Below are 21,561 nucleotides of genomic sequence, written 5' to 3'. Positions count from 1 at the left end.
TTGTTTTTCTAGTCTATTCTTTTATATTCTATTAAAATCTTTTCTATTAAAGTCGAAATCATTATATACTAAATGTGAATTTTGGAAGATGGTTATAGACTAGAAAAACAATAGAACAGAATAGAATATAGATACTATCTATTTCATTTTTAATTTCTTTTGCAGATTGCTATTTGTTTCCATAAGATCTCCTGCAGACTATTAGCATCTATTTCATTTTTTGCAGATCTCCTGCAGACTATAGTATCTATTTCGTTTTCTCACCAGATCTCCTGCAGACTACTAGCATCTATTTATTTTTTTATCAGATCTCCTGTAGACTATTAAAAGCCATTTCACTTCTTTTTTTTTTTTTTGCAGATCTCCTGCAGACTGTTAGAATCAATTTCATTTTTTTGGAGATTACTATTTATTTCCATCAGATCTCCTGCAGTATATTAACATCTATTTCATTTTTTTGCAGATCTCCTGCAGACTATTAGCATCTATATCTAAAGGAAATGACTGTTCTAATGCAAAAAAAGAAAAATGAAATAGATGATAATAGTCTGCAGGAGATCTGTAAAAAAACGAAAGAGATGTTAATATACTGCAGAAGATCTGATGGAAATTATTATTATTATTATTCAGGATTTATATAGCGCCAACAGTTTGCGCAGCGCTTTACAATATGAGGGCAGACAGTACACTTACAATACAAATCAATACAGGAGGGATCAGAGGGCCCTGCTCGTTAGAGCTTACAATCTAGAAGGGAGGGTCAAGTTGAAACAAAAGGTAATAACTGTGGGGGGTGAGCTGATGGAGAAAATGAAAATACAGTTAGGTGTGGGTGGGGTAGGCTTCTCTGAAGAGAAGTGTTTTCAGGGATCGTCTAAAAGCTAATAAAGTAGGAGATAAGCGGACAGATTGGGGTAGGGCATTCCATAGGATTGGGGAGGCTTTGGAAAAGTCCTGGAGGCGAGTATGGGAGGAGGTGATGAGGGAGCTAGAGAGCAGGAGGTCTTGAGAGGAACGAAGAGGACGAGTAGGTTGGTATTTAGAGAAGTTAGTGATGTAGCTGGGGGCAGAGTTGTGGATGGCTTTGTATGTAATAAATAATAATAAATAAATAATAAATAAATAGTAATCTGCAAAAAAAAAAAATTGATTCTTACAGTCTGCAGGAGATCTGCAAAAAAAGAAATAGATGCTAATAGTCTGCAGGAGATCTGGTGAGAAAACAAAATAGATACTAATAGTCTGCATGAGATCGGCAAAAAAAATGAAATAGATGCTAATAGTCTACAGGAGATCTGGTGAAAAAACGAAATAGATACTAATAGGCTGCAGGAGATCTGCAAAAAAATTAAATAGATGTAATGAAAGAGTATCTATATTCTACTCTGTTCTATTGTTCTAGTCTATTCTCTTTTTCTATTCTAATCTTTTATATTCAAATTCAAATTCATTCTATACGAAATTCGAATGTCGGAAATATATATATATATATATATATAACCATCTTCCGAAAATTGGAATTTAGTATATAATGATTTCTATTTTAATAGAAAAGATTTTAATAGAATATAAAAGAATAGACTAGAAAAACAATAGAACAGAACAGAATAAAATATAATATATTCTATTCTGTTCTGTTCTATCGTTTTTCTAGTCTATTTTCTATTTTATTATAATCTTTTCTATCCAAATTTAAAATTAATTAATTAAAAAATTTGAATTCATACTATTCGAAATTCAAATTTATTCTATTCAAATTCAAATTTTAGAAGATGGTTGTATATTCTTTCTATTTTATTCTATTAAATTATATTTTTTTTTCTATTCTGTTCTAATCTTTTCTATTTGAATTTGAATTTTGGAAGATGGTTAGTTACTTATACTACTTACTTATATATATCTGTCACATCATCTTTTCATACTTGCAGTGTACCAGTGCAAAAAAAAAACAAACACACATATTATTTCATTTATATTTATGCTATTAATGAAGTTGTCAGCATGCCTGATTGAAGAAGTCAGGGATGTCGATCGCAAAGGCAAGTGCATATACTGTATATCATTGTCCAATTGCCACATGTTGTGTATTGTATTTGTCCACTTGCCACGTCACCTGCCACAAGTTGTGTATTGTCCACTTGCCACGTCACCTGCCACGTCACCTGCCACAAGTTGTATATTGTCCACTTGCCACGACACCTGCCACGAGTGCCACATGACCTGACACGAGTGCCATGGGACCGGCCATGAGTGCCACGTGACCAAGTTGTGGATTGTCCACTTGCGACGTCACCTGCCACCAAGTGACCCCAGATATGGGCAATATGTCAAGTACTTTTCTGCAGCAGAGAATGACATTTTGCGACCTGAATTTGGGGCCACATATCTCGGGGTCACTTATAGCTAGAAACATCAAATTTGGTATGCAAACACAATAGAGCTAGCACTACAACATCTCCAAGTTTGGGCACCAAGTGACCCCGAGATACATCGCCCTAAATTCGGGTCGCAAAATATTTTCTAATCTGGTTAAAATAGTTTAGAATGCGGTTGAAATAATTTCGAATCATGTTGAAATCATTTCGAATTCAGTAGAAATATTTTTGAATTTGGTTGAAATATTTTCGAATGCGACCGATTTTTCGAATTTGGTAGAAAATTAAACAAAATCCGAAAACGAATTTAACAAATATAACTAAACAAAATTAATTAATTGACGACTTAAAACGAAACAAAACTAAACAAATTTTTTCCTTTTGCACATGTCTAGTTGTTTCCTTATTTCTCATATGCTGTACATGTAACATAAAGTACCTTATGGTTTGTGGTTTGTGTTTTGTCATGCATTGCATACATAACTGTTTTGTTTATTTGTATAATCAAATAAAAAAAAATCATCTTTATAAAAGTTTAAATAAATAAATAAAACTAATTTAGAAAGCGCGTTGTGTTTGCTGCATTAATTGCTGTAATACTAATGCATTACTTAGAGCAACAGTGCAAGAGTTGTGGATCAATTTTCATTTTCCATGAAGGCCTCCTGCGCAATATATATAACATTTCAAATAGCGTATCTACATTGTTTATCAGAGTTAAGCATTCCAACATGCTTTAACCCGTATCAAGTGAAAAACAGACACATTTATATGTGGAGAAATCCTACTTGCTGGCATATTTCACAGAGAAATTGCAGACACTATTGGAGAAAGGAGCCTTCAGAAGAGTTCACCCACAGCAAGTGCAAATAAAAGCTTGCTTTCCCTGCTTATCTTGCACTTGCGGGATAGTTTCAAAGTACTAAACTGATTGTTTTGCATTGAGATTCTCCAAGCCTAGACTGCCTTACTGGTTTTAACTTGCCATTCTGATTGTTTTCTTTCTGGTAGTACACAGTAACTGCACACTTTAAATGTGGTTAAAGCATGACATAATTTATATTCTGTTCTTATAGTACTTACAGAACTTTATACGCGGACAGCAGATAGCACACAGTTCTGTGTGCATGAAACAGCTGAATCGTGTTGCAGCTAATGGAGTCCGTTCAGAACCCCCCAGCTGGCTAGAACTACAGGTATTCTTTATATAGCTTATAGCTGATCACTTGCATTTACGATAGGCAATTAACAATTGTAACCCTTGAGATTACAAAGCATTTCCTTCTCCTTTCATTTTATTTCTTGCATGTCCAATTATATATGCTATTTTTTTTATATTGTTGGTTACATTGTGGTGTTGAATGTCCTTAAAGTCATCAGTTCATCATTGCATGGTCCCCTGGTGCCCATGCCATACTTTCACCTACCTATTTTGCAGCCCTGGGATCCTAGCAGCCAGTATTCAGTGTTGCTCATGCCTAGGTGCTCTAATCTCCAACACCTCCTGAATGTCTCCTCCTGACAGTCTCCTGTAGTAAGTCTATATGCTCTGACAGTATCCTTAAAGAGGTTGTAAACCTTCCGTTATTATTTGTACCTATAGGTAAGCCTAGAAAAAGGCTTGCCTATAGGTACTGTAAATATCTCCTAAACGTGCACCGTTTAGGAGATATTTATTATATACTGCGCCGATGATGTCATCGTTGCATGCGCTCTGATTGAACGGCTGCCCATGCCGTTTCCTCAGAAGTCAGTGCCACGACCAGCTCGGGCCAGTCGCGCAGCTGGAGTCCGCAACCCCAGAAGGAAGACACAGGCAAAGATTGGTGTGGTCTCCAGCACAGACGAAGCAGGCTTCATTTGCAGGTAAGTGTCACATAATGTGCAATACATACTAGCACATTATGCCTTTACTTTGCAGGGATGGAAAAAAATAAAAAATGTCAGAGTTTACTTCCTCTTTATGGCTATGCTCACACTGATCCGACATGAAAGTCATATGAATTCTGATCCAAATTTGCCCTACGACTTCATGTGCGACTTCCATGGGACTTCAGTTAATGGGATCCGACTTTGATCCGACCATACCAAGACCTTTGAGTCTGGTATTGATCTTGAGGGAGGAACCCCATGCCAAAATTGGAAAAAAATGGCTTGGGTCCCTCCCAAGACCGTAACAGACCAAAGGGTTTTTAAGGGGAGCCCCCGCGCCAAAAAAAAAAGTTTCCCCCAAAATCCATACCAGACCCTTATCTGAGCATGGAGAAGGTCAGGAAAAGGGGGATGAGCAAGTGCCCCACTCCTGGACCATACCATGCCACAGGCCCTGAACATGGGGGGGGTGCTTTGTAGTGTTTCAAAAAACAAGAGACTGTTTTGGAAGAGTCCTTTTTTAAAAAGTAAGAATTTCCCCCCTCATGTGTCTTCTCCCTCTGCTTCATCTCCCTCCACTTCTAATTCCGCTTCTTCTCTCTCCGGTTCTTCTCCTATTTGTTGTAACACTACACTTTTTTGTGGTGAGTGGGTAGGGGTGCAATGTACCCCATACTCATTCACATGTGTGGCAGACTCTGGGGGCCCCCTTGTTAAAGGGAACTTCCAGATTTCAATAAGCCCCATGCCCGCCGACCCACACAACCACCACTCAGGGTTGTTGGGAAGAGGCCCTTGGGGACAAAGTGCTTTGGGGTGAGGGGCACAGAGCCCCCCTGACCCCAGAGCATCCACCCCCCATGTTGAGGGCATGTGGCTTGGTATGGTCCAGGAGGAGGGCCCTTTCCTGACCTCCTGGCCTGCATGCTCGGCTAAGGGTCTGGTATGGATTTTGAGGGGGACCCACGCTGTTTTTTTTGGCATGGAGTTTCCCTCAAAATCCCTGCCAGACCAAAGGGTTAAAATCATGCCCAAGTCAGACCAAAGTAGTGCAGGGAGCATTTTCAAAGCCAGACCAACACAAGTCGGACCAGTTAAGACGGCTCTTATAGGGAACCATTGATTTTAACAAGTCATACGGAAGTCGGATCGCACATGCCAGATCAGTGTGAACTGGCCCTTAGACTGTGCCAAGATTATGTGCTTTTAGTAGTGTATAGCTACAATTGAAGCTCCCAATATCACTCTTAAGGCTTGTTTTGATGTGCTTTGAAGTTTTAGATACCATGGATGCTCATTAACATGCCTACCATATTAAAATGCATTATTGACATGTTTTACATGCTTTTCAGACACCTTCTCTATGTTAGTTTTCTATTTTATGGATTCTTGTACTATCATGTTGGCTAGTAAATTTTTAATGTATCTCAAACGTGCTGTAAATGGCATAGCAATGTTTGTGCATTTACATTGACATGAGTGGAGGCATTTGGAAAACTGCAAAGCCAGACATTCATGAGGCTTTAAAAAGGCATATGAAATACCTGCTTTTGACGCTTGTGTAAACTTAACCTCACAGTAGGTAATCTGTGGGCATCCACACTGTATTCCTCTACTTACAGTTTCTCATAAGCGTTGTAGGAATCTCACTCCTTTTATGATATGAATTAGGGCTTAAACTGAAGAGGCAAGTATTGGAAATTGTCAATCTTTTTTTAGAAAATCTTTATTGATTTTGATAAAAAATACAAATTGTTGATTTTATATTGGTGCCTTCACAAGTGGTTTAGTGATATGATTAAATTTTTTGCTTATGCTTTTCCCTCTCTATCATATTTCTGACTTATACAGCAAATGAAGGGAGCGGCATCTCTAGAAATACCTATCAAAATCATGACTGGAGAAACTGTAGTCATCCAAGCAGATTCTGCAACAAATGCAAAGGAGGTCTGCAGGAGTATATCTCAGAAGCTAAAGCTGGTGGACACTTTTGGATTCTCGGTTTACATATCAATTTATGACAAGGTGCTTTAAAAGCTTTATTATCATATACATTATGTGTTGAAACTACTAAAGGCTGATTTAGGAAATAAGAGATTTAAACTTAAATATATGTTTCTCTGCAGGAATACATCTTGTTCATGGTATAGCTTCACAGATAAATGTACTCATTGAGACATATAAATATATGACTTTAGGCTGCATTCACACTTTCACGTAGCGGGAACAAGTTTTTGGTAGAGCAATTTTCATGCAATTCTGCATATCACATAGGGCTAGCCTATTCCCTTGAATGGGCTGCCCTATTCACAATTGTTGCCCAAAAAAGAAGCTTCTGCTCCTTTTTGGGCAAGAAGATTTATTCAGTTTTTAAAGACACCTTTTGATGCGATTCTGAAGTGCAGCATTTGGGATGCCATTTAGAATGGCGTCTAAACATGCATTGCCCGTTTTGCACCAATTGCCCTGCAATTTGGAATTGCAAGCAGACTCTATTTACCCTTTTCCTCTAAAGTGCCTGCCTATAATATGCTGTCAATGAGGAAGGAAGAGAATTCCCAGGAGGTGCACATCCCACAAAACCCTCATGAAAGGATTGGAAGCAGCCACAGCCTAGACTCTGTCCAGGCCACACCCCTGACATATTTCCCCCCACCCATGGGGCTTAGTCATGGGAATCATATAATATGGTGCAATCACATGCTGTAAACGGCAGAGATATTAGGAAGAGACAAAGTACCAAAGCTATTATCTGTATGTAGCACTGTGCCCCGAAGGAGCGGCTGGTTTTCTTGGGCTTACCGTTTACCTCCTCCGCCTTGTAGCTTGTCGTTCTTGTCTAGGGGTTCCCGAGGTTGATGGCCCAATAACTGCAGAGACCGACACTTGAATTCCTTTTTGGAATTTTTATTTGCTTAAAACGTTGAACAGAAACACAGTCTCTCAGTTGGGAATAGAGGGTATAGGTATGGAAGCTCAGGCACTTTGAAACTGCTGACACTTAATAAATGTCTCTCTCTAAGTAATTCAGGAAGTAGCCACTCGCAACTGGATATTTCCACTGTCGGATAAATCCTGGTTTATGGACTTAGCAGCCAACACATGACTCAAACTAGCAAAGTCCCTGCCACAGACTTGATTGCAAACTTTTAGGTGAAAACAGAAAGTCTCACAGGAACTTAGTTGTAACAGAAGGGTAGAAATAGGAACCTTCTTGCTGTACCAGTATCTTGCAGCCGGTCTGGCGATACCGTAAGAAATGTGGATTCAGTTAGTGTCCATACAGCTCAACATCCAGGCTCTTACTGAGCAGCCAGCCTCGTGCATGGCCCTCTTCTGAAGAGTCCTCCCCTGGTTGCATGACGAGTTGCTGGGCCTCTCCAAAACCCGAGATGGCACGGAACCACTTTAGAATCCTCCTTTCATTTACTGTGCCTTGGACTAGCCAGTTTGGAGACTCAAAAATGGATGGATCCGCACCCCAGGCCATGAGGGCCTCTGGGGGCTGGTCACGAGCACCAGGACCAAGTAGTAGGAGCATACTTCTGGACCGGAACCCAGAACCACGTGACTTCAGCACCTTAAGTACCCTCTCCCGGAATACACAGCGAGACAACGCACCCACTGATTGGCTCAGAGAGAGAGATTGGTACCTGATGCGTCCAACCAGACTGCGTTCCAATGCCTGTCAAAGGTGCCAGCTACACCTATGACCAGGCAGAACATTAGTACAGCCCAGCCAAACTGATGCCAAAACCACAATTTAGAACAATTAACCCCAAGACTCAACTATAGTCTTGGAAAAAAACTAAATTTACAGACATAGCACGTACTCTTCAGGAGTACCGGCGCTACATGTAACACAAACATTGCTGATAATGGCATGTGCTCAGAGGTACAGTGGGACCAGTACTATCTAGGTCGGGCATGATGAGCAGCTTAAATGAGCTTTCAGGAGGGTAATGACATAATAAATTCACTCAAAGAAAAAGGGCTAAGCCCTTGTACACACGGTCGGAGATTCCGACAACCAAATCCGTCGGATTTTGTCCGTCGGATTTTGTCCGACGGATTGTGTCCGAAACTGTTGCATACACACGGTCGGACAAAGTTGTCGGAAAATCCGACGTGATTACATTATTTCGTTACGACGGGACTACGTTCACGCTAGTAGCCAATAGCTTTGGTGTAGGAATTTGATCTGAGCATGCCTGGTACTTTGTCCAATCGGAATTTTCTACACATGTTCGGAGTATGTCCGATCGGAGCATTTTGTCGAAAAATTTTTTACCAACAAGTTGGAAACTTCTCAGACGGAAACAGTCCAATGGAGACCACACACAGTCAGAATATCCGACAAAACGGTCCGATCGGACCCATTCCGTCAGGAAACTCCGACCGTGTGTACAAGGGCTTAGAGGGACTAAAACTAGAAAAAGCTTGGTGCCTGGAGTTGGGCTTTAAGGTTTGCAATGCTGCAGCAAAGGTAGATTATATCTATAGGTATCAATGTCACAGAAACTGTCTCACCAACTGCATTAAGGCCTTTTTGCATTGTGACTGCAATATAAAGTTTTACTTTGCAGTGCTTTTAAGAATGAGAATGAAATTTCAGATTGATGGTGGCATATTTGCCTTGATCAACTACTGTAGTATTCTGAAGGAGGCATAATTTAAACCCCCTCCCTGTATAAATGAACCCTCCCTGTAACTCTGACCGTAACTGTAGTCTTCCCTATGACCCTCATACTAACCCTTCCTTAAACTGGCTGTAAGCCTCTGACATGAAATACAACAAAGCATATCCCTCTATAGTGTGTACTTGTCTCAATCGCGGGCACCATTTTTTTCTGCTGCCTCATTCCTCTGCTATCTGCATGAGTCACTTCTGACAGCTTTTCCTGACACCAAGAGCAAAAAGTTGACAAGGGAGGGAGATCCAGCACACAGCTTGTGATTGACAACCTCAGCTCTCTTCCTGTTTTTCGTGTGAAGAAGAGCTTTCCTCATCCTCACTGAGCTCTGCAAAATGTAACTTTAGATCCCCGCCACCTGCTTATTAAAAGCTCAAACAAGATGTATATATTCTGCACTTTGAATGGCTATAGAGGACAGAGGGCTGCAGATAGACAGATACAACCTATGTAAAAGGATTTGTTTCATCTCTGTGTATCATTTGAGGCCAGTCACTTCATGGGGTATATGTATGTGTTTACAATCACTTTAACTAAACTTAGCTCCTTTTCTCCATTCTCACTTTTCCTCCATCAGGATCTTTTGTATCAAAGTCCTTCACTTAAACATGGCAGTGCTGGGATTTCAAAGACTCATCTAATGCACAGATTAAACTAAGCATAGGAAGCACCATTGCAAACCGTTAAAATAATTTTCAGCATTTAGTAAGAGAATATAAAATGGAATTGATATTTTCTGCCTTTTTTATTGATTATTTGATTGACTTCTGTGGTTTTCAGCCATGTTTTTATTTCTTTGTATAGTGCTTTGTTATTGTTTTATGGGATGTAGCACAAATGTACAAGTGGGAGTCATTTTGATTTCCACACTGAGATGTTTGTAGTAGACAATATTTCTCTCTATCTCCGATGTTGTGATAAACTTGGCAGGCTGCCAGGATTTTTTTGTCAGCTGTCAGAAGTGAGCAGAGAACTCTCTGCACTTGTTGCATAGAATCGGGAAAATGCTGTTTTAAGATCGTAATGAGAGTTTAATCGCGATCTCGATACTATAATGATTAATCGTGCAGATCTACTACAGAGGTTTATATTTAGTCCTCCTGAATGTTTTTAATGCAGTAGTCTAAAACATGGCCTTACTGTGTTCCTTCCCTGTGTTTCAGGTGTTGTCACTGGGAAATGGGTCAGAGCACCTGATGGATGGTATCTCTCAGTGTGAACAGCAAGCCAGAGACAAGGGCGAACAAGAGAAACACGCACCTTGGCGACTGTTTTTCCGAAAGGAGATTTTCACACCATGGCATAACTCTTCAGAGGATCCCATTAGCACAGACTTAATGTATAACCAGGTCATACGTGGCCTGTGTTTTGGAGAATATCGCTGTGAGAAGGTGAGCTTTGATAAACAGTTATTATTTCATGCAAAGACAAATTGTGTACGAATTAAAACACTGAAATATATGCATTTTTTGTCCAAGTAAAAATTATATTTCAGTTTTTGTGTGGATGCAGTTAGTCTGAATCACTCAGAGACATTTCATATATCTGGGGGACTCAATCTGTACATACATTTCCAGCTCTGTATCCCTCACATCCTTGAAACATTTTTTGTATTCTTTTATTATACATTAGTGAGAATGCACAAAGTGGTTTGTAACTTGTTCACATGGCTTCATAATGACGCAACATGGGGCAGAGCAAGGAAGTGACTGAGAGGAACATTGTTTTTACAGTTTTTTCAGTCATTTAGTATTCAGTTTATAAAAATAAACTTGCATGGGTGCAAACATCTCTTCTTGCAGATTTCTGTAAAATAAAATCTTGCAAATATAATTATTATATATATATATATATATATATATTTTTTTTTTTTTTTTTAAATAAAAAATAAAAAAAGACAGCTAATTGTAGAACTGGGCCTGTGAGTGTAAAGATATCCTTTAGTAGTGTCTCAAACTTACAGTATCTGCAAAACTTTTGAATGCAAGCACATCTTCGATTGGTATAGTGAGCTGTTTGTTTAAGACTGAGATAGCAGGATCAACTACTGGAACAGAACACTTTTTAGTGAACTCTTTTTCCACTGGATAGTATTCAGCAATGCTGTTTATTATATTTGTTTATGAATGGGGAAAGCCTTTACAGATTTTTCAGGTTTCTTTCTACACAAAGGGCCATGGCGAGATAAAGGAGAATTAATTTTAACAATGCTGAGGCTTTTGCGCAAACAGCATATTCACATTAGACCTAAAACCAGAGGTGTAGCTAGAACCTTCAGGGCCCTGGTGCAAGAAATCATAAAGGGCACCCGACCTGAGCCATTCCCTCCAAGCCCAAAGCCCTTCCAACTGATCCCATGACTCTTTACAGCCCACAGTGAATCCCTTTCACAAGTTGTGTAGTCCTTCAGTCTTGGGCTTCGCCATAGTGGTGGAAGCCCGGGCCCGGTCACAATGGACGTGGTCAGTAGAGCAGTGGACATGGTCAGTAGAGCAGCGGACGTGGGTAGTGGACATTGTCAGTAGAGCAGTGGACATGGTCAGTAGGGCAGTGGACAAGGTCAGTAGGGCAGGGGACATGGTTAATAGGGCAGTGGACGGGGTCAGTAGGGCAGAGAATGGGGTTAGTATTTTTTTTTTTTGACCATTTTATTTTATAATTTTATTTTTTATAGTTTTTTTTTTTTTTTACAGTTTTTGCTGGGAGGGAGGCAGTGGAGGGCAGTGTGGGAGGACAGCATGATGGGGGGGGGGGGTAGTATGGGAGGGAGTAGAGTGATGGCAGCACACCTGGAACACTGTGCTCCTTGTAAGCCACTGTCTGTGGCTTACAAGGAACCGATCCTGCTCCTACAATCATTGAAAGACCTGCTGGAGACAGGAGGAGAACAGAGGAAATCGGTTCTCCTATATGCCACCCCGCTGGCCCTCCTAAACAGCCTGGTGCTAGCTGCATCCAGAGTGTAAAGAGGCAAACAGTCTTCCGTACCTAGGACCGCCAGCTCTGCCTCTCAGCTCCGCCCCCCAACTCCGGCTCACACAAGTGTATACAAAACTGAGTGGGGAGCCGCACAGGCCCCCCGCAGCCTAGGGCCGAGTGGCGATCGCGACTCTTGCACCCTCTATAGCTACACCCCTGCCTAAAACAAAATATATGCGGTGCTACTTTTAACTAAATATGTGTACTTGATATACGCAATGCCCAATAAAGTGTTTAGCTAATACTTATGTTACCTCTTCAGTGCTATTTGTGACCCAATAAATAAACAATTAAATCAATTCATAATATTAAATTGCTCCGTGACCAGGTGTCAATTCATATACAGAAATTCATGTATATAATAAAGTGCTTTGTGCCTAAAATAAATCAGAAAAAATCCATAAACATATATATAGTCCACGAGAAAGAGGAGAAAAAGAGCAGTGCCGCTCTAAGCCTAATAAATTAATAAAAAATTTGCTTTAATTATCTTTAAAATACACTCACATTTTTTTAGTGGTGATCAAGCATTTGGTTATAGTTTAGTTCTCTTCAGCTGTGCTGGGTAGTCCTTTGGTTCCAAGCTGGGCAGCAGTAATATGTCAGTCTCCGCCCGCTCCAGTGGTGTCCGTAGCTCTGAGGCTGGAGGTTGTGTAGAGGTGTAGAAGGAGGGCAGTTGGCATCTCTCTCTGCTAAGCAAGAGAGAGGTGTTCTGAATATTCTCCTTAACTTTGAATGTGCCGTACTTCATTGTTATCATTAAAGCAAGTATGTCAGTGGTTAGTTTGTATCTAATCCCTGTCTGTATTTTTTCTTGTGGCTTACTACATTGTGAAGTTACTTAATTATGGTGCCAAGATATTTCCACTGTATATATACTCATATTTCTCTTGCAGGAGGAAGACATGGCAGAGTTGTTGTCTAAACACTACTATATTAAATATGGTGTGATTTTGAAGGATGAGTTCATACAACGTGCTCTGAAAGACTGCATACCATCAAAGCAACTGCCCACTAAAGGCAATCACTGGGCAAATTTGTTGAAAGAAAAGCATGCTACGGTAATACTCTTGGCAACAATTGCTTTGACTAGCATTTATATATGTTTATTTAGTTATATGTTAGTAGTGATGTTTATCCCCACAGTCCAACAAGTTAAAAATGTATGTAAGCAAAAAACCTTAAGATGAGTACAAAACTTAAAGTATATGTAAACCCTTACCTTGTAAAAGAACCCATTCAGTTTTAAAATAGAAATTAAAGGCAAAACAGCAGCACACTGGTCTTCCCAGTTAATGGCTGTGCAAGGGAGGGGGTTCTGAACAAGTCTGATCATTGGAGGAGAGCATGCTCAGTTCCTAGGACAACTAGAAAACTGACCACGCCATGCTTAAATGCCCAGTATGGTCAGTTTTTAATAGGAAAGCAGAGGGTCTGGCAGGGACATTGGGTATTTCACACAAAGGATGCAATACAAAGAGAACTGTATACTTTGTCATACAAGTACATGGTACAGCAGGCACATATCAGGAATATGAAATGTTGGGTTTACATATTCTTAAATGAGTGCATGAAAAGCCTATGAATAAAGGGTGGGTTATTACTTTTCCAGGATCAAATTCTTATTTTGACTATCTGCGACATCTGCTTTCAGTCTTAACTGTAATTTCCTGCATAGTCATGCTGCCCTTCGATTGTCTATGCCTCAGGTTTACCCCACTGTCCATCATTCAATTGCTGTGTCTGTTCTGTACCAATCTTTTATAAAGCTACACCCTGCTGTGAGGTCATCCTCAATATTAGTCTAACCACTCTCTGCCTAAACTTTCTGCTCACGCCATCTTCCACCAACTGTGTCCCCTCCATATTCCTTCCACCCACTTTGTATATGTCATTGTCATCGCACTCTGTTCACTTAATACACTCTTTTTGTTCCATCTTCTGCTCTCAACACCTTTAGCTCCACTTTGCTAACATCACCATTTGCCCTACTCTGTCCAACCTATGCTCTAAGGCCCCTTTCACACTTTGCAGGCATTACAGCGCTAAAAATAGCACCTGAAAAGCACCCTTAATCAGCCACTGCTGTCTCTCCAATGTGAAAGCCCCGAGGGCTTTCACACTGGAGTGGTGTGCTGGCAGGGCCCCAAAAAATGTCCTGCTAGCAGCATCTTTTGGAGCGGTGAAGGAGCCGTGTATACACCACTCCTAAACCGATCCTGCCCATTGAAATCAACTTGGCAGCGCAGCTATACCGCTGGCATAGTGCTGCTGCAGCGAGGCTTTGTGGGCAGGTTTAATCCTTTTTCGGCCGCTAGCGGGGCTTAAAACCGGCCTGTTAGTGGCTGCAAAGCACCGCTAAAACAATGGTAAAGCTGCGCTAAAAATAGTGCCGTTTTACCGCTGACGCCGCTCCCACCCCAGTGTGAAAGGTGCCTAATTGTTTCAGCCTTTAGACCCCTTTCACATTGTGCCACCCCGGGCATCAGCGGTAAAGCGGCTCTATTTTTAGGGCCGCTTGGCGTTTTGTCAGCGGTATGACAGCTCTGCCTCAAAGAAGCTGCTGGCAGGACTTTTTCTGACGCCCTGCCAGCGCAACACTCCAGTGTGAAAGCCCTTAATACTATAGCGCCTGCAAAATGCCCCAGTGTGAAAGGGGTCTTACAGCTTTTCGACCCCACACTGGCCATACAACTTCTACATAGTAATGCCCAAAACATCTTCTACTCCATGCTGTCCACTTTCAGCACCCTCTCACTACACCATGCTTTTCATCTGCAAGGTTTGAGTTTTCCTAGGAAAATATGGACTGTTCAGTGTCAAGTGATTTATGGAATTACTGAGTGGTCATCTACAGTATTCTCCTATAGCAAGGTCTATCCCCAGAACAACCATGTAAGTCTCCATTCCTGGCAGCAATGCTACTCAGGCTCAATTAATATCTAGGGACACAATAACTCTAGTCAAAGTGACATTTGACGCTGCCTTTAAAACGATGCATATATAAAGTGTTTCGGATCCCAGACAAATGTCTGACCGAGTTATCTGCACCTGGTCTAATTCAAATGTCCATGCATGCATGTTTAGAAGGAGTATGTTGACACACACTGTTCAGTGAAAAGCTTCCTTTATTGCTCTGAGCACATAGCTTCCTTTATAGTAAAGAATGACTCATTATTTGCAAAAGCATCATCTCAGGTGTCACGTACCTTTAAGGCAGAGCCCAGAGTGCAGGGAGTGGCTACTCGTAGACCTCTGACTCAAGAGACCCTGGTAGTGATGACAGGGGCTCAGGAGCACAGAGGGGCACAAGTGCCTGACTGGATGGTAGGTGTAGGAAGCAGCAGACCGTTGATGGTGGAGGTGTATTGTAGTCCAGTATCGGAATGCAGGCAAAGGTGAGGTAGGGTTCAGCAGATAGCAGAAGGATTCCTGTAGTCCAGCAACGGGATGCAAGTGATCGCAGGGAACAGCGAACAACGGAGGGGTACTGTAGTCCGACAGCGGATGCAGGTGCAAACGGAATACTGCGGAAGTGGGAAGAGTCTAGTAGTCTGCAGCAAGAGGTAGAAGGCTACAAACGCAGAGAGAGTAACAGCCGGGTATGGTGGAAGACTGGGAGGTGTCCTGTAGTACAACAGCGGTGAACAAGCAACTTACAGTTGACGGATGGTGTAACAGTCCAGGTCAGGCACAGGCGGGCAGATCAGGTACAGAAACGGAATCCAGAAGAGTAGTCGGGTACAAAGCCAAAGTCGGGGGGCAGGCAGCAAACAGCAGAGTCGGGAACAAGCCGGGTTCAATACGGATCAGGATACGGATGCAGGTTCAGGTTCAGATACAGATTACCAGGAAGCACGGGAACGCTGTTGATCAGGCAGCAAGGCAGTGAAGCATGGATCCAGTTTAAATAGCGCTATTGGCGCCAATTTGCGTCAAACGGCCGCGCGCGCACCCGCGTGCGCGCTCCCGTGCGCACGCGCGCACCGCTGATCGCGGTAACGCTCCCGAAATTGCGCAAAAGATCTCCTGCGACTTACGCCGTTCGGACGTCCGTGAGGAGGATCTTCCTGACATCAGGTGCATTCCATGCTGTCAAGCAGAGATTGAAGGACTCTTATCTAAGGGGTCATCTGGCCAATTTCATCCAAGTTTTCTGCTGATGGCTTGTGGACTCCTGGACTCACTCGATGGGAGGGGGGTCTCTGGGTGAGGCATTTTGAGTAAGGAGATTTAGCATGTATATGTATACATAATAGAAATAGTAATTTAATCAATCCATAACAGTCCCCCCTTGAAATGTCTATTTCCTAATCTGTCACTAGTAGGTGGTCTAACTCATCTGTCCTCATGTGCCCTGGAACTTTTTTCTTGCTGTACGCTAGATGGGTGATGGCTGGCCCATCACCCCCCTTGCCACAGTCTTTGCACGTGGATGTCAGATGCTATCCCTATGGCTGAATGATCTTATAATTTGTAGATATGGGAAGTGACTGTAATGGGCATAGGGCTTTTCATAATCCTCATCTTCTGTGTCCTGGAGCATCATCACTGGGGTCTCTTGGTCAACTGTTTTGCCTAGAAATTTCTTTACACACGGGATAACACAACAGAAATAGCTAGAAAGATCAGAATAACTAGTATTAAAGTACCTATCCCAGCCTAGGTCTTCTGCCAACCACTCAACCACCCAAACCACGGGTCCCATGGCTGATCTATACCTGAATTCTTCTTCAGCTCTACAGATAGGCTTTCAAACTTTTTTTATAACCAAGGTGACCTTACCATTTGGACCGGTGTTGTCAGAAATGTATGTACAGCATGTCCCTGTACCTTCTATCATTTTACAAATGCCCCCTTCTCCGCTAAAATCATGTCCAAGGCCATCCTATTCTGAAATGTCATGTAAGATGTGGGTGCTAATTGGTCAGCAATCCCTGTAGGGCATCTCTGGTGTAATTTAAAAACCACTGCTGGTTGTAATATATGTAATGTATCCAGTCTACATTTTTGTTGACAGCGATTATGAAAATAAGAGACTCAAAACCTACCTTAACTTGGTCTCGGGCTTTAAACTCATCCCTTGGGACCCCTATGGCATCTATATGCACATGTGGGTCAAAACTTCCCTCAGGAGCACTCCTCTTAGTGATAGCCATCTGTTGGGCCATCACCAGATTTAACAGGAAAAGGATATGCAATATAGACATCATGGTGCAGTCAATGTTTTGTCCTCCAGACTTGGGACACTGGAAGGGGTGGATTCAAGTGTTTTTCCCAGCCAACTTTACAGATGTGGTTGTGGTCAGCAGGACCTGGAAGGTTCCATCATATGTTGGTTCAAGAGAATGTTTTCTCACAAATTTCTTTACCAGCACCCATTTCCAGGCAGTATTTGGTGTGTTGCTGTATCTAGTTCAGGATCTGGAATGGAATAAAACACCTGGGCACGTATTTGAGCTAATTCTCGTGATAATGTGGTTATATAGTTAGTCAACACATCAGACTGCAGTTATAACTGTTGTGGAAAATAACAACCAAGTCCAGGGGCTAAACCAAACAAAACCTCATAAGGGGATAGGGAGTGTTCTCTCCTTGGTGTGTATCTGATGATGAACAGGGCAATGGGCATACCAGTCTCTTGGGCCATTTTTAACATTCGGTCTTTAATGTGTTAATGATTCTTTCTACCTTGGGGGTGGTAGGCTGTGTGAAACTACTAAGGTGTAATCAAATGTCCACTCTTTGGCATTTGGATGTGGTCAATTTTTATCCGCTGGAAAGGGTACAAGGGCTTTGCCAGGTGTTTCTGTGGCGTCTTCTCTGTGCGTCCCAGCTTACACTTTTCACAAATGGTGCATGACTTACAGAAGTTGCTAGTCAGTGGAGTCATTCCTGAAGCTACATAGTATTTGTTGTTGAGGGAATTCATAAGAGTCTTTGACAGATGGGCAGCTCCATGTGCCCATTGTACCACAGCCGAGTACATATTCCTGGGTAAAAAAGGTTTCTTGTTGCACTCGAATAGTCCATCCTTGAGGGTTGCTCCCCTCCGCTTCCAGCTTTCCTTCTTATCCGGACTTGCTGCTTCTTGTAGTTCTTTCAGATAAACTCTGTCCACTGGGAGAGTCTGTAGTCCAAGCACAAGGTGGTCTTCTTCTACCACTCTACTTTCCACTTCTCGTGGACTGCTGGCTGCCTGTTTGGCAGTTAAATTGGCTACATAATTGCCTCAGGCTTCCTTCAAGTTCAGTTTGCCATGTGCTTTTACTTTCAGAATAGCCACTTGGGTTGGGAGAAGTAAGGCGTCCATCAGGTCTTTAACAGCTGAACTGTGTTTCACAGGTGTTCCTGCAGCTGTCAGGAATCCTCTGGCCTTCCAGATAACACCAAAGTCATGTGCAAAGCTGAAAGCATATCTTGAGTCTGTATGAATGTTGGCTCTTTTTCCCTCTGCCAGTTTATATGCTGTAGTGAGTGCTTGCAGCTCTGTCTCCTGTGCAGACATCCCCGGTGGTAAGGCTTCAGCTTGTAGAACCGTGTTAGGTCTGGATTCTGCAGGGGTATTTCATTCACGTTGGGGAGATGTGTGATTTCCAGCCACATTAACTGAGTCAGTCATGGGATGTACTCACCTCCTCCTCTATTCCCCCCTTGGGAAGTGGAAAAAGGGTTCAGTGTTTGACAACGTAATAGAGTAATGTTGTCCGGTTGAAGGAGGGAACATTGGTGTCTCAAATGTCTGGCAGTGGACAGATGTTTCGGCTGGATTTGGTTGAGTATGGCAGCAATGTCCCAGATGTTCGGATACAAAGAGCTTGAGCGTTTTGCATGAAGATGTACAGGGTATCAGGGCTCCATTTGACACGAGGGCCTTGACATGCTTTGAAATAGCTGCAGATTGGGTTAACTTTAGAGGGTTTCCAGAGCTCAAAGTTTCAACTGCACCATGACTAGTGGCACCTTTAAGTGTCCTACATCCTCAGGTAACACCCAGTGGAGAAGAGACAGTAACACATCCATCTTCGGAGAAGACAATGGAAGCCTGAAGTTTGGACAGTACATCTGCTCCCAAGAGATTGAGTGGACAGGTGGAAGAGACAACGAATTTAGCAAGAAGGTCTGGGTACTTTCCAACTTGTAGGGGGCGGGTCAACTGGTCTGGGAGTTCCATCTATGCCCACACAACATATGTCAATATTGGAAAGGTAGCCGTGGTCAGGTAAATCCTCTTCTCTAATTACGCTTCTGGCTGCACCTGTGTCGCTTAGGAAAGTGGTTGGATGTCCCTCAATGGGTAGGGTCTCCCTCACTAATGGGCCTCCTGAGTTCTTTGAAGAGGTTGCCCTGACTTGGGTTAGTGACACAGGCTTGCCCAATTCCTAGCATAGGAGATCCAGGTGTTTCGAGGTGGGACGTCCAGGATTTTTACAGGTAAGAAGGTGCTTTTATTGAATTTAACAGAGGTAGTTTACAGCATATGCATTTCAAAAAAGTAAGCAGCAGTACATAACATAATGCGGCAGAGCAGATTATAATAGGGAACCATAAGAAGCCAATAACACAGTGAACTTTATATGCATTAGCATACATAATCAGGTTACACATAAACATTGGCTGGTGCATTCAGTGTCATAAGGCGTCACTTCATGGGTACACGATATCACCTTTATGCGAGGGGGAGAGACGGATGTCAGTCTGCCCCCGGCTTACTGCAAGTGGCAGCAGTACTCAACCAGGTGTCCCAAATTTTCCCATACTTGGCCGGGCATCCTCTGTGAGCATATATTTCTTTTTTATAAGGAAGGACCTTATTAACAGCAGATATCCACTCATTCAGTGTGGGGAGTATCGCCTGGAGCCAGCGTCTTGCAATAAGCAGTCTAGCTGTATACAGCGTTTCCTGAAGAAATATCTTGTGAAACTTATCCGAATCTGGATCAGGGAAAATTCCCAGTAGACACTGTTTAGGACATAGTGTCAGAGGCGATCCCATCTCGTCGTGAATAAACCTAACTATTTGAATCCAGTAGTCCTGAATTATTGGGCATAACCAAAGAATATGAAAAAATGTGCTAAGGGGACTATTACATCTGGGGCAGAGGGGGTTGTAATTAGGTTTGTATTTTACTATACGGGTCGGTGTCAGGTACGCCCTGTGTAATATGTACATTTGCGTCAGGCGGTCATATAATCTGGTGGAAACGTTTTTACAGGTCCCAAGTGCATCTTCCCACTCGTCCTCCTCCAGCTCCCCGACATCTCTGAACCAACGGTCCTTCAGCCTGTGTGCAGTCAATGCTGCCTGAGGTCTGAGAAGTAAATGGTAAAGTGTTGAGGTTAGCTTGCGGTGGTCCTACCCTAAAAAGATATTGACCATGTCTAGGCAGTCAACACTGGGGGAGTCCACGCCAAACTGTGTCTGTAGTGCGTGGCGGAGCTGGAGGTAGCGGAAGTGCATAAAGTTGGGGAGATCAAACCCCTCCTTTAATTGTTGAAATGTTTTTAATATGCCCTCTTGATAAACATCCGACAGGTAGCGCACCCCCCATTGAAGCCATAACTGTTGGTCCGGTAACCCCTGTAACTCTGCCAGGGCGGGGTTATCCCAAAGAGGTGTATGGGAGTCTGGTCATGGGAGATTTAATCTACGTTTCACTACCTCCCATACCCTGAAATGGTGGTATAGCAGTCCCTTCCTATCTCCCAGCCCCCCACCACCCACGCTGTCCCTAAGGATAATTTGAAACGGGTGGGTAAGTCCTCGACCGCGGGAGGAGTAGATGAGTGTCAGGTAACGGTCCCGGTCTTGTTTATGCAGATGGTAAAAGTGAGAGAGTTGAGCCGCCCATCTCAGTGGGGTTTTTCAGAGATTGCCATGACAACTTATGGCGGTTGGTGCCCCAAACAAAGGAGTTAAGGAGAGCTTCAATTGATTTAAAAATTCTGAGGAGCAGGTAACTGGGGGCGTGCCACAGGACATATAAGAATCCAGGGAGCAGAATCATTTTTATTAAATGAATCCTCCCCATTATCCCCAGGGGTAATTTGGCCCACGTCTGGATTCTAGTTTTCATATGTGCGATAAGGGGCTCTATGTTTAATTTAATAAAGTCTTCTGGGGAGCGGGTAATCACGATGCCTAGGTATTTCATGGAGCTCACTCTGAGGAGCGGGGAGGAGGCCTGCAATGCTGTGGGGGGTCCAATGTCAATGGGGAGTATCTGGGACTTATTCCAATGTGCCAAAGGACTGAATGATCTCAAGAGTGGCTTGGAGGGACGGGCCCGTGTCGGCGAGGTAAAGCAGCATATCGTCTGCATAGAGGCTAATCCTCTCCTCCAGGTCTCCACGCTGTAGACCCCTAATTCCTGGGTGAGCTCTGATGGCAGTTGCCAAGGGCTCTACAGCCAGGGAGTACAGTAGTGGGGATAGGGGGCCCCCCTGCCGCATACCCCTCGAAAGAGGGAATGACTCCGAGACCCGTCCATTGACCAAGATCCTGGCACTAGGGTGCTGGTAGAGGAGGTGGATCCACTTAATAAAGTGCGGTCCGAACCCAAAGCTTGACAGGCATTTCCACAAGTATCTCCACTCGACAGAGTCGAATGCTTTAGCGGCGTCCAGGGACACCACTGCCC

General features: G+C 42.8%; 1 protein-coding gene across 2 annotated transcripts in view; it reads left to right on the top strand.

Moving 5' to 3' along the window:
* The window catches only part of MYO7B (myosin VIIB), a 523,403-nt gene that overhangs the window by 360,819 nt on the left and 141,023 nt on the right, over nt 1–21,561 (top strand). For both annotated transcript variants that reach the window (XM_077488413.1, XM_077488412.1), the window contains exons 28-31: nt 3,452–3,571; nt 6,099–6,272; nt 10,105–10,332; nt 12,817–12,981. In XM_077488413.1, the coding sequence (XP_077344539.1) occupies nt 3,452–3,571; nt 6,099–6,272; nt 10,105–10,332; nt 12,817–12,981 (687 nt within the window). The remainder of the gene's footprint in view (nt 1–3,451; nt 3,572–6,098; nt 6,273–10,104; nt 10,333–12,816; nt 12,982–21,561) is intronic.

Source organism: Lithobates pipiens, unplaced genomic scaffold, assembly GCF_037356315.1.
Source record: "Lithobates pipiens isolate NorthernLeopardFrog02 unplaced genomic scaffold, aLitPip1_a1.2 Scaffold_18, whole genome shotgun sequence".
In the NCBI taxonomy this organism is placed as follows: Eukaryota; Metazoa; Chordata; class Amphibia; order Anura; family Ranidae; genus Lithobates; species Lithobates pipiens.
The sequence above is the reverse complement of the archived record's forward strand: the minus strand, read 5'-3'. Positions and strand labels throughout refer to the sequence as shown.